Source organism: Schistocerca gregaria, chromosome 2 (genome assembly GCF_023897955.1).
Source record: "Schistocerca gregaria isolate iqSchGreg1 chromosome 2, iqSchGreg1.2, whole genome shotgun sequence".
Classification (NCBI taxonomy): domain Eukaryota; kingdom Metazoa; phylum Arthropoda; class Insecta; order Orthoptera; family Acrididae; genus Schistocerca; species Schistocerca gregaria.
The window spans coordinates 878,824,755-878,838,739 of NC_064921.1; the positions used below are offsets into that span (position 1 = coordinate 878,824,755).

General features: G+C 45.9%; 1 protein-coding gene across 1 annotated transcript in view; it reads right to left on the reverse strand.

The window, feature by feature from the left end:
- LOC126336037 (glutamate receptor ionotropic, delta-1-like) overlaps window positions 1-13,985 on the reverse strand; it is a 113,092-nt gene that overhangs the window by 80,915 nt on the left and 18,192 nt on the right. Inside the window, exon 4 of the mRNA XM_049999517.1 lies at window positions 9,101-9,286. Coding sequence (XP_049855474.1) covers window positions 9,101-9,286 — 186 coding nt within the window. The remainder of the gene's footprint in view (window positions 1-9,100; window positions 9,287-13,985) is intronic.

Sequence of the window (13,985 nt, forward strand, 5' to 3'; positions counted from 1 at the left end):
AGAGTATCCAAAAGAAAACGGGGAATGTCAAATCATCCAATGCCTTGTCGATGAAAAGCAAGTTACAGCATATTAGAAAAAAGTTCACGATAACGGGGTATACTGAGCCATGTACAATGGGCTGTGGCCATATATTGGGAAAAGGCGCATTGATCTGCGTCATATCACTCACCATCACGTAGTGGACATAATGTTCAACAAGCCACATGATGGCTTTATTCTTCAATCGGGGATCACGAGAACCTCCTCCGAGATAGCCGCCTGCGAATTCCTGCGGAGAAAAGCCAGTTGTCGAAGAAGCCATCTCCAATGGTCACGACCGTAGGAGATCAACCGATGGTATAATGTATCAGTTTCATGGCAACGAAGCATCACATTGAGACCAATAAGAAAAAGTCGCACGTTGTTAGGTACAATATCATGAACAACTTGGTACCACAAGGACTCCACTTCCATCGGGATAATCTGGAGCCTAATGTTAGACCAAACAATCTTCCAATTCAGAATGACATTTCCACTCTGCAGCCGAGTGTGCGCTGATATGAAACTTCCTGGCTGTGTGTCGGACTGTGACTCGAACTCGGGACCTTTGCCTTTCGCGGGAAAGTGCTCTATCATCTGAGCTATTCAAGCACGACTCACGACCCGTCCTCCCAGCTTCTATTCTGCCAGTACCTCGTCTCCTACTTTCCAAACTTCTTCGCAGAAGAGCTTCTGTAAAGTTATGGCGGCGACTGAGTGGAGATCCCATTCTTCCAACGCTTTGCAGAGGCACAGCGGTGGTGCTTCTGACGCCATGGTGTGGTAAGCTATAGTTTATGACTTCATGGCTGGTAGTGACTCATGTGTTATCTCACATGGTACAGTATCATTGTGTTGTTTTTCAACAGGACATTGCTCGTCCGCACATGACACGTGTTTTATGAATTGTCTGCATGATGCTGACACACTCTCGTGACCATCAAGATTTTCAGATCTGTCCCCAGTAGAACTGGTATAGCAGCAGCTTGGATGTCAACTCTGTCCCAGAGCCAATGTACAGAATATAAATGACCAATTCCAACAGCTGTGAGCCAGCTTGCCACAGGAGAGAATACAACAGAGGTTGTCATACTATAGTGGCAACTTCTGACAGCCGGCAGTGTGGCAGAGCGGTTCAAGGCACTTTAGTCAGGAACCGCGTGACTGCTAAAGTCGCAGGTTCGAATCCTGCCTCGGGCATGGATGTGTGTGATGTCCTTAGGTTAGTTAGGTTTAAGTAGTTCTAAGTTGTAGGGGACTGATGACCTCAGGTGTTAAGTCCCATAGTGCGCAGAGCCATTTGAACCAACTTCTGACATCGAATGTAACAGCAACACCAAATGTAGCGGAATGAGGTAGAAGGCATCATATTAAGACTCATCTGAGCTTTCCAAGTGATTTATTGTTTCCAACTACGGTGCCGCATTCTCCTCGGTCTGCGTCACTGGGTCCCACAATGCTGAGGACACCACTTCGCTGTCTGCAAAATGGATTGGTGTGGAATGGCTGCCTCAATGCCGCCCACTGCCAACTGCAAGGTGGCCGACGCTGTGAATCCCCACTGGCTTGGGTCACAGCGCGATCCGGCATCTGAATCTGCGGCCCTCGCCATGGATGTCTCCGGCGCATATTAGGAGCCAAGACGACTGCCCACAGTAGCGAACCGTGGGGTGGCCCACCGCTGGCTGGCTGCGGACCCCACGTAGGCCTCACAGGGTCGAACCAGTGGACCGCTGAGGACCAGAATGTAGGCGTCCCATCTGCTGCTTTGTGTAGCTGGTGGTGTGACATGCCCCGCCGTCCAGGAAAGCTGCCACACTTGAATGCTTTGTTAGTGGACTGGCACCTATTTATATGCGGCTGTGCGCCTCTGTTTTGCTAAATGCGCCGCTCCACGTCACGTACTCATAACACTTAGGTTGGCCAGTGGGCCCCTCCTGCCTGTGATTTGCGCCATGAAAACCAATACGTGTGCTTTTTCTGGCGGTTCTACGCCCCTGTGGCCTCTATTTTACTTCGCAACTGCTGGTGAGCAGAACTCACTGTAAACAGGCCTGCGCCTGACTGTAATTTGTGGACTCAGAAATATTGCACCAAAACTGTCTTTTCCTATCCCAAACGGTAGTGCCGCTACAATACTCTTCCCAACCAAACCAATGCATGAATCCAGCCAGAGGGAGTCAATGTGACGCTGATGAGGGGCGACGTACTACCAAATTCATGGTGTTCTTGAAGGTAGCGACAAGGATGTGGAGCCATGCCAACTCCAGTGTCATGGCCAGCTGTGGTAGACTTCTGTGTTGAGGTTGCGTGGCACAGTCAAGTTGGCTCCATAGTTTCTCCACTGGGTTTAAATCCGGTGGGTTTGGTGGCTGGAAGAGTTCAGTATACCTGCCCTTGTGCTCTTTGAACCACGTACGTGCACTGCAAGCTGTGTAATACATTGCATTGTCCTCCTGGTAGATTCCATCATGTTGATCAAAAACAGACATCATGTAGATATGTACATTGCCCCCCCCTCCCCCAAGGATATATGTTTACACGTGTTGATCAATTGTGCCTTCCAGAATGACGAGGTCACCCCAGGAATGCCACTAAAACGTTCCCCAGACCATAACGCTCCCTCCTCTGGCATACACCCTCTCGACAGTTGTTGCAGGGTGTTTCCTTTCAGTCTGATGGACCTCAAAACGTGATTCATCTGAAAAGGTCACCTCCCACCACTCCGTGGATGCCCAGTTTAGATAAAAAAAATCCAGCCTTCGTCGCCAATGAACCGCAGTCGGCATGGATGCGTGAATTAAGCGCCTGCTGCAGTGGCCGATAAGCGACAAAGTTCGCTGAATGTCGTTGAGGAGACGCTGTTGGTAGCTCGTTGGTTCACCTGGCCAACAATTGCATGTCTATTCGCCGGTGCACATATGCGCATCCGTCATTCACTTCTGTCATCTATGACATGTGGTGCACCACAGTTACCTAGCCGCAGGGTTAGGATAGCGCTATTTTGCCTTGCACGGTAATCTTCAACCACGGCACCACGCGAACAGCTTGCAATCTAAACCGTTTCGGAAATGCTTTCACCCTTGGCCTGAAAGCTAATGACCATGCCCCTTTGGATGCCGACTAAATTGCAACTTTTTTGCAATACGACAACGACTGCGGTGTTTTCCGCTTTATACAGGGTGTTACAAGAAGGTACGGCCAAACTTTCAGGAAACATTCCTCACACACAAAGAAAGAAAATACGTTATGTGGACATGTGTCCAGAAACGCTTAATTTCCATGTTAGAGCTCATTTTAGTTTCGTCAGTATGTACTGTACTTACTCGATTCACCGCCAGTTGGTCCAATTGAAGGTATGTAATGTTGACTTCGGTGCTTGTGTTGACATGCGACTCATTGTTCTACAGTACTAGCATCAAGCATATGAGTGCGTAGCATCACAGGTTATTGTTCATCACGAACGTGGTTTTGCAGTCAGTGCAATGTTTACAAATGCGGAATTGGCAGATGCCCATTTAATGTATGGATTAGCACGGGGCAATAGCCGTGGCGCGTTACATTTGTATCGAGACAGATTTCCAGAACGAAGGTGTCTCGACAGGAAGACGTTCGAAGCAATTGATCGACGTCTTTGGGAGCACGGAGCATTCCAGCCTATGACTCGCGATTGGGGAAGACCTAGGACGACGAGGACACCTGCAATGGACGAGGCAATTCTTCGTGCTGTTGACGATAACCCTAATGTCAGGGTCAGAGAAGTTGCTGCTGTACAAGGTAACGTTGAACACGTCACTGTATGGAGAGTGCTACGGGAGAACCAGTTGTATCCGATCCGTACCATGTACAGCGTGTGCAGGCACTATCAGCAGCTGATTGGCCTCCACGGGTACACTTCTGCGAATGGTCCATCCAACAATGTGTCAATCCACATTTCAGTGCAAATGTTCTCTTCACTGATGAGGCTTCATTCAAACGTGATCAAATTGTAAATTTTCACAATCAACATGTGTGGGCTGACGAGAATACGCACGCAATTGTGCAATCACGTCATCAACACAGATTTTCCGTGAACGTTTGGGCAGGCATGGTTGGTGATGTCTTGATTGGGCCCCATGTTATTCCACCTAGGGTCAATGGAACACGTTATCATGGTTTCGCACTCTCCATACAGTGACGTGTTCAACGTTACCTTGTACAGCAGCAACTTCTCTGACCCTGACATTAGGGTTATCGTCAACAGCACGAAGAATTGCCTCGTCCATTGCAGGTGTCCTCGTCGTCCTAGGTCTTCCCCAATCGCGAGTCATAGGCTGGAATGCTCCGTGCTCCCAAAGACGTCGATCAATTGCTTCGAACGTCTTCCTGTCGAGACACCTTCGTTCTGGAAATCTGTCTCGATACAAATGTAACGCGCCACGGCTATTGCCCCGTGCTAATCCATACATTAAATGGGCATCTGCCAATTCCGCATTTGTAAACATTGCACTGACGTACGGACGCAGGAGGAGCTGGCCACTCTTCGCGAACAGCTGAGCGTGTTGATGGCCGCGGTCAGCCGTCTTCAGGCTGCTGCCTCGGAGTGTAGCGGCAGTGGGGAGTCTGGTGCGTCGCATGGTGCACCCCAGGTGTTAGATGCTTCACCCACTGTCCCTGCTGTCGAGACATCTTCGCGGGTACCGGGCGCGGTTGGGCCACCCTCTCCCCAAGGGGAGTGGCGGGTTCAGCGGCGTTCGCGGCGCACGAGGCGGAGGGTCAATGTGGAGGCTGGCCGTGTGGCATCGCCCGCTCTGCCTGTGAGTGGACATGTGGCTGCTCCTTCAGCAAGGTCCGAGCAGGCACACGGGGGGAGGGGTTTATTAGTTATTGGGAGCTCCAACGTTAGGCGGGTGATGGAGCCCCTTAGGGAAATAGCGGAAAGGTCGGGGAAGAAGGCCAGTGTTCACTCTGTCTGCTTGCCGGGGGGTCTCATCCGAGATGTGGAGGAGGCCCTACCGGCGGCGATAGAGAGCACTGGGTGCACCCGACTGCAAATTGTTGCTCATGTCGGCACCAATGACTCTTGCCGTCTGGGTTCAGAGGTCATCCTCAGTTCGTACAGGCGGTTGGCGGAATTGGTGAAGGTGGAAAGCCTCGCTCGCGGGGTGGAATCAGAGCTAACTATTTGTAGTATCGTTCCGAGAACCGATCGCGGTCCTCTGGTTTGGAGCCGAGTGGAAGGCTTAAACCAGAGGCTCAGACGATTCTGCGGAGAGCTGGGGTGCAAATTTCTCGACCTCCGCTATCGGGTGGAGAAATGTAGGGTCCCCCTGAATAGGTCAGGCGTGCACTACACGCCGGAAGCGGCTACGAGGGTAGCGGAGTACGTGTGGAGTGCACATGGGGTTTTTTTAGGTTAGAGAATTCCCTCCCTAGGCCCGACAAGACGCCTCCTGAGACGCGGCAAGGCAGGAGTAGGCAAAATGCAACAAGGAATAACAATATTAATGTGCTAATAGTAAACTGCAGGAGCGTCTATAGAAAGGTCCCAGAACTGCTCTCATTAATAAACGGTCACAACGCCCATATAGTACTAGGAACAGAAAGTTGGCTGAAACCAGACGTAAACAGTAATGAAATCCTAAACTCTGATTGGAATGTATACCGCAGAGATAGGCTGGACAGTGAAGGGGGAGGCGTGTTTATAGCGATAAGAAGTGCAATAGTATCGAAGGAAATTGACGGAGATTCGAATTGTGAAATGATTTGGGTGAAGGTCACGGTTAAAGCAGGCTCAGACATGGTAATTGGATGTCTCTATAGGCCCCCGGGCTCAGCAGCTGTTGTGGCTCAGCACCTGAAGAATAATTTGGAAAATATTTCGAGTAGATTTCCCCACCATGTTATAGTTCTGGGTGGAGATTTTAATTTGCCGGATATAGACTGGGAGACTCAAACGTTCATAACGGGTGGCAGGGACAAAGAATCCAGTGAAATATTTTTAAGTGCTTTATCTGAAAACTACCTTGAGCAATTAAACAGAGAACCGACTCGTGGCGATAACATATTAGACCTTCTGGTGACAAACAGACCCGAACTATTTGAATCAGTTAATGCAGAACAGGGAATCAGCGATCATAAAGCGGTTATTGCATCAATGATTTCAGCCGTAAATAGAAATATTAAAAAAGGTAGGAAGATTTTTCTGTTTAGCAAAAGTGACAAAAAGCAGATTTCAGAGTACTTGATGGCTCAACACACAAGTTTTGTCTCAAGTACAGATAGTGTTGAGCATCAGTGGACGAAGTTCAAAACCATGGTACAATATGCGTTACATGAGTATGTGCCAAGCAAGATCGTAAGAGATGGAAAAGAGCCACCGTGGTACAACAACCGAGTTAGAAAACTGCTGCGGAAGCAAAGGGAACTTCACAGCAAACATAAACATAGCCAAAGCCTTGCAGACAAACAAAAATTACGCGAAGCGAAATGTAGTGTGAGGAGGGCTATGCGAGAGGCTTTCAATGAATTCGAAAGTAAAGTTCTATGTACTGACTTGGCAGAAAATCCTAAGAAATTTTGGTCCTATGTCAAAGCGGTAGGTGGATCAAAACAAAATGTCCAGACACTCTGTGACCAAAATGGTACTGAAACAGAGGATGACAGACTAAAGGCCGAATTACTAAATGTCTTCTTCCAAAGCTGTTTCACAGAGGAAGACTGCACTGTGCTTCCTTCTCTAGATTGTCGCACAGTTGACAAAATGGTAGATATCGAAGTAGACGACAGAGGGATAGAGAAACAATTAAAATCGCTCAAAAGAGGAAAGGCCGCTGGTCCTGATGGGATACCAGTTCGATTTTACACAGAGTACGCGAAGGAACTTGCCCCCCTTCTTGCAGCGGTGTACCGTAGGTCTCTAGAAGAGCGAAGCGTTCCAAAGGATTGGAAAAGGGCACAGGTCATCCCCGTTCTCAAGAAGGGACGTCGAACAGATGTGCAGAACTATAGACCTATATCTCTAACGTCGATCAGTTGTAGAATTTTGGAACACGTATTATGTTCGAGTATAATGTCTTTTCTGGAGACTAGAAATCTACTCTGTAGGAATCAGCATGGGTTTCGAAAAAGACGATCGTGTGAAACCCAGCTCGCGCTATTCGTCCACGAGACTCAGAGGGCCTTAGACACGGGTTCACAGGTAGATGCCGTGTTTCTTGACTTCCGCAAGGCGTTTGACACAGTTCCCCACAGTCGTTTAATGAACAAAGTAAGAGCATACGGACTATCAGATCAATTGTGTGATTGGATTGAGGAGTTCCTAGATAACAGAACGCAGCACGTCATTCTCAATGGAGAGAAGTCTTCCGAAGTAAGAGTGATTTCAGGTGTGCCGCAGGGGAGTGTCATAGGACCGTTGCTATTCACAATATACATAAATGACCTGGTGGATGACATCGGAAGTTCACTGAGGCTTTTTGCAGATGATGCTGTGGTGTATCGAAAGGTTGCAACAATGGAAAATTGTACTGAAATGCAGGAGGATCTGCAGCGAATTGACGCATGGTGCACGGAATGGCAATTGAATCTCAATGTAGCGAAGTGTAATGTGATGCGAATACATAGAAAGATAGGTCCCTTATCATTTAGCTACAAAATAGCAGGTCAGCAACTGGAAGCAGTTAATTCCATAAATTATCTGGGAGTACGCATTAGGAGTGATTTAAAATGGAATGATCATATGAAGTTGATCGTCGGTAAAGCAGATGCCAGACTGAGATTCATTGGAAGAATCCTAAGGAAATGCAATCCGACAACAAAGGAAGTAGGTTACAGTACGCTTGTTCGCCCAATGCTTGAATACTGCTCAGCAGTGTGGGATCCGCACCAGGTAGGATTGATAGAAGAGATAGAGAAGATCCAACGGAGAGCAGCGCGCTTCGTTACAGGATCATTTAGTAATTGCGAAAGCGTTACGGAGATGATAGATAAACTCCAGAGGAAGACTCTGCAGGAGAGACGCTCAGTAGCTCGGTACGGGCTTTTGTTAAAGTTTCGAGAACATACCTTCACCGAAGAGTCAAGCAGTATATTGCTCCCTCCTACGTATATCTCGCGAAGAGACCATGAGGATAAAATCAGAGAGATTAGAGCCCACACAGAAGCATACCGACAATCCTTCTTTCCACGTACAATACGAGACTGGAATAGAAGGGAGAACCGATAGAGGTACTGAGGGTACCCTCCGCCACACACCGTCAGGTGGCTTGCGGAGTACGGATGTAGATGTAGATGTAGATGTAGATACTCTAACTGTGCTGCTAGAACATGTGCCTTTACAAGTACGACACAACATGTGGTTCATGCACGATGGAGCTCCTGCACATTTCAGTCGAAGTGTTCGTACGCTTCTCAACAACAGATTCGGTGACCGATGGATTGGTAGAGGCGGGCCAATTCCGTGGCCTCCACGCTCTCCTGACCTCAATCAACCCTCTTGACTTTCATTTATGGGGGCATTTGAAAGCTCTTGTCTACGCAATCCCGGTACCAAATGTAGAGACTCTTCGTGCTCGTATTGTGGAACGCTGTGATACAATACGCTATTCTCCAGGGCTGCATCAGCGCGTCAGGGATTCCATACGACGGAGGGTGGATCCATGTATCCTCGCTAACGGAGGACATTTTGAACATTTCCTGTAACAAAGTGTCTGAAGTCACGCTGGTACGTTCTATTGCTGTGTGTTTCCATTCCGTGATTAATGTGATTTGAAGAGAAGTAATAAAATGAGCTCTAATGTGGAAAGTAAGCGTTTCCGGACACATGTCCACATAACACCTTTTGTTTATTTGTGTGTGAGGAATGTTTCCTGAAAGTTTGGCCGTACCTTTTTGTAACACCCTGTATACCTCCCACTGCTAGTGCTGCCACCCGCGGTCTGTGAGAGGTTAATGCTTGTTGACGTCCGACACAGGCGGTGGTCACATTTAATGTGAGTAGACTGTGTATGATGGAGTGCTTGCAGCTGACAGAAAGGCTGGAACAGCGGAATGGTAGCTCAGTGTGGACGAGCTGCAGCGGGCAGCTGTGGCGGCTGACCTGCGCTGCGCGGTGCCGCGGCCGCCGCCGCCCCTGCGACGTCCGGGCGCCGCCCACAGGCCGCCCGCCACGTCCCTCCGCCCCCTCGTGCTGTTGGCGCCGCCGCTGTGTCTGCAGGCGCCGCCCCGGCAGCGACCGCGCGCCCGCTGCTCACCCCTCCCACTGGCGGAGGTTCTGCCGCTGCTCCTGCACAGCCACCACGTCACACACTGTTCATAAAGTTCTCCGGACCCCTCTCTCCCATCTCATTTCCACTGCTGCGAGGGAAAGTGATGAAATGTACAGATGGAAAAAAATTACAGCACCAAAAGATATTTAATCTAGAATAATGAAATTTCAGGAATACGTTTGTGTAGGTAACATAGTTGCAACTTCACAGGTTAATGTAAGTGCAATGTAGTCCATTGCAAATATCAAATGCTGGTGCATTAATAACCGCTGTAGCCGCCAGAATGTTGAATGCAAGGACGCAAATGTGCATGTATTGTGTCGTACAGGTGCCACATGCCAGTTTGTGGAATGGAGTTCCATGCCCGCTGCACATGGTCGGTCAGTGCAGGAATGGTTAATACTATTTGTAGTAAAGCCGCTTTATAAAAAGGGAGAAAGGAATAATTTAGATAATTTTAGACCTATTTCTATGCCATCAGTGTTTGCAAAAGTTACTGAAAAGGCTGTGTATATAAGGATAATTGATCATTTTATATCATACGATTTGCTATCAAATTTACAGTTCGGCTTTAGAAGTCGTTTAACAACTGAAAATGCTATATTCTCTTTTTCTGTGAGGTACTGCATGGGCTAAACAAAAAGTTTCAAAGGCTTGCGTATTTTTTGATTTAACTAAGGCATTTGCCTGTGTTGATCATAAAATGTTGCTCCAGAAGTTGGACCATTACAGAATACGGCGAGTAGTCCACAGTTGGTTCACCTCTTACTTTAGCAACAGGCAGCAAAAGGTCATTATTCACAATGTTGATAACGGCTGTGATGTGGGATCTGAGTGGGGTACTGTCAAGTGGGGGTGCCCCAGGGATCAGTGTTGGGGCCACTCCTGTTCCTTATTTATATAAATGATATGACCTCTAGTATTATGGGTAACTCTAAAATATTTCTGTTTGCTGATGACACTAGCTTGGTAGTAAAGGATGTTGTGCTACATTGATTCGGTTTCAAATAGTGCAGTACATGACCTCAGTCCACGGCTTGTAGAAAATAAACTAACGTTAAATCACAGTAAGACGCAGTTTTTACAGTTTCTAACACACAATTCAACAAAACCTGACGTTTTAAGTTCAGAGAACGGCAATATGATTAGTGAAACTGAACAGTTCAAATTTCTAGGTGTTCTGATAGATAGTAAGCTGTCGTGGAAAGCCCACGTTCAGGATCTTGTTCAAAGACTTAATACTGCCATTTTTACTATTCGAACAGTATCAAAAGCGAGTGATACTTCGACACGAAAATTATTCTACTTTGCTTATTTTCATTCACTTATGTCGTATGGTACTATATTTCGGGGTAACTCTTCCCATTCTATAAGGATATTTTTCGCTCAGAAACGGGCGGTTCGGGTAATAAGTGGTGTGAGTTCACGAACTTCTTCTCGACCTCTGTTCACGATTCTTTGTCTTTTGATATTGTCCTCTCAATATGTATACTCCATATTGTCGTTTCTTGTTACCAATATTAGTTTATTCCCAAGAATAAACAGCTTTCACTCGGTTAATACTCGGCAGAAATCAAACCTGCATTTGGATAGGACTTCCTTAACTCTTGTGCAAAAAGATGTGCATTATACTGCTGCATCCGTTTTCAGTAAGCTGCCACTCGAATTCAAAAATCTTAGCAGTAATCCACGAGCTTTCAAATCGAAACTGAAGAGTTTCCTCATGTGTCACTCCTATTCTGTCGAGGAGTTCCTTGAAAAATTAAGCTGATTCTTATTGTATTACTGATAGTGTTTACTTAAACTTATGGACTGACTTTTTTCAGGTTCATGAACATTTGTTTTTATCTGTTATTACTTTTATGTTGTAATTTCATGTACTGACACGTTCCATGACCTTGGAGATTTGCTCCTCAGTTTGGTCCTAAGCAACTTGACGTGTAAATAAATAAATATTTGTGGACTCTGGTTGACTTGCCAGCTGATGATGTCCCATATGTGCTCGATTGCAGACGGATCTGGTGATCGAGCAGGACAAAGCAACATTTCGACACTGTAGAGTGTGTTGGGTTACAACAGCGGGATGTAGAAGAGCGTTATCCTTTTGGTAAACCCCCCTAGAGTACCCTTCATGAACGGCAGCTCAACAGGTCGAATCACCGGTTTGACGTACAAATTTGCAGTCAGGTTGCATGAGATAAGCATGAGAGTGCTCCTGCTTTCAGACGAAACCGCACACCAGGCCATAACTCCAGGTGTAAGTCCAGTGTGTCTAGCATGCAGACAGGTTGGTTGCTCGCCCTCAATGGGGTGTTTGTGACACATGTTGCGAGTAGAGGTAGTAGCAAAGAAGTAATAAATTTAAATGTCATGCACGATGTGGCAGTTTCTCACCCATATCAGTGTTCATGACGTCATATCTCCTGAGCTCCTGACCTATGTGGGATGCCATGGTTTAATTTAGTACATACATTCAGCGGCATATGTGGATACTGTCTGTGAAATTTATTGTGAAGGGAGTTAGAAGCACGAAGTAATAAACTTAAAAGACATGCATGATGAGGCTTTTTATAGCGTATCTATATCTACGTGATTACTCTGCTATTCATAATTACGTGTCTGGCAGAGGGTTCAATGAACCACCTTCAAGCTGTCTCTCTACCATTCCACTCTCGAACGGCACGCGGGAAAACGAACGCTTAAATCTTTCCGTGCGAGCTCTTATTTCTGTACTTTAAAGTTTTTTGTGCGAGCACTAATTTCTCTTATTTTACCGTGATGATCATCTCTCCTTATGGAGATGGGTACTAACAGAATGTTTTCGCAATCGGAGGAGAAAACTGGTGATTGAAAATTCATTAGAAGATCCCGTCTCAACGAAAAACGCGTTTATTTTAATGATTGCCACTCCAGTTCATCTGTCATGTCTGTGACACTATCTCCCCTATTTCACGATAATACAAAACGAGCTGTACTTCTTTGTACTTTTTCGATGTCATCCATCAGTCCCACCTGATACGGATCCCTCACCGCACAGCAATACGCAGAATAGGGCGGAGAAGCGTGTGTAAGCAGTCTCTTTAGTAGATCTGTTGCACCTTCTAAGTGTTCTGCCAATGAGTCGCAGTCTTTGGTTTGGTCTACCCACAACATTATCTATGTGATCGTTACAATTTAGGTTATTCGTAATTGTAATCCCTAAGTATTTACTTGAATTTACGCGTAATCGAAATGTAGCGCATTTCTTTTAGTAGTCATGTGAATAACTTCAGATTTTTCTTTATTGAGGGTCAGTTGCCACTTTTCGCACCACACAGATACCTAAATCATTTGACAATTCATTTTGGTCATCTGATGACTTTACAAGACAGCATCACTTGCAAATAATCTAAGAGGTCTACTCAGATTGTTTCCTATGTCGTTAATATAGATCAGGAACAATAGAGGGCCAGTAACACGTCCTTGGGGAACGCCGGATATTATTTCTGTTTTAGTCGATGACTCCGTCTGTTACTACGAACTGTGACCTTTCTGACAGGAAATCATAAATCCAGTCACACAACTGAGGCGAAATTCCATAGACACAGAGTTTGGTTAGAAACGCTTGTGATGAAAGCCGGTGTCAAAGCCTTCTGAAAATCTAAAAATATGGAGTCGGGTATTAAACACTAATCTCCATCTCCTCCTCTTCAAGATCGTCTGTGCAGATACGGCTTTTTGTGATGAAATAACTCACAGGTAATTAGAGATCACTTGTACGCTTGATAAAAATAAGAGTTTTTCTCTCCAGTATTTATTGGTGACAACATGACTCGATATTTGCCCAGTACCTTATTTGTTTTTACCTGTGAGTTCATAGGAAGCTGTGCCTCCGGTATTAATGACCTGAAAGTATTTCGTTGTAGATTAAATTTGACCTATTAATGGACAACAACGCTATCCGACTACTGTTGATTAAATATTAGGCAGCAAGTAAACTTCCATAGTGCAGCGGAGCATATAAAGGCCTTTAACATAAATTAATGGAACATAAATTTCACCCAAGATCTTCTGTTGTCTTAATACAACCTCTCAACATCAACTCATCTCTGTTTGTACGGAACATGAGCGCTACGCAGATGTATCTGCACACCGTATATCCTAATGCTTAATGATCAATTCCTCGGTGCATTACACGTGTCTATGTTTTCTGCTACTGCCCTTACCTTTTGTAGCTCAAATTGTGCACAAAATAGGAAAATACTGGGTCTGCTGAATGCAGCTTATCGGAATATTAGTTATACTTAGGGCAGTTCATTCACTCCTGCTGCTAGTGGAAACAAAGGATAAACGAGCACATGGAAAATGAGCATGAAAGTTCATAGGGTTGAAAAATGACTTCGTGAGGAAAATAATTAGTGAGAGTTTTTAAATTTACTTCAGCAGTTATATAGAAAAATAGACTCGAAAACTCATAAACACAAATGCCATCTAACGGAAAACGTGGGAGTACAATGCTACACAGAAGCAGAAAAGTAACACCATATGCTTTACGACCTCCGTAACATTATTTAGCGAGTGAGAAGCTAAGGTGAAACACGACCTATACCATTGGATGTCTCAATGATATTGATCCTCGTATATTCAAACAACGACGTAATCCTAATAAAGACCTAATCTTCCTTATATGGATACGAAATTGCAAAAGCGTGTCGTGTAGACCCGCCCGAAAAATCT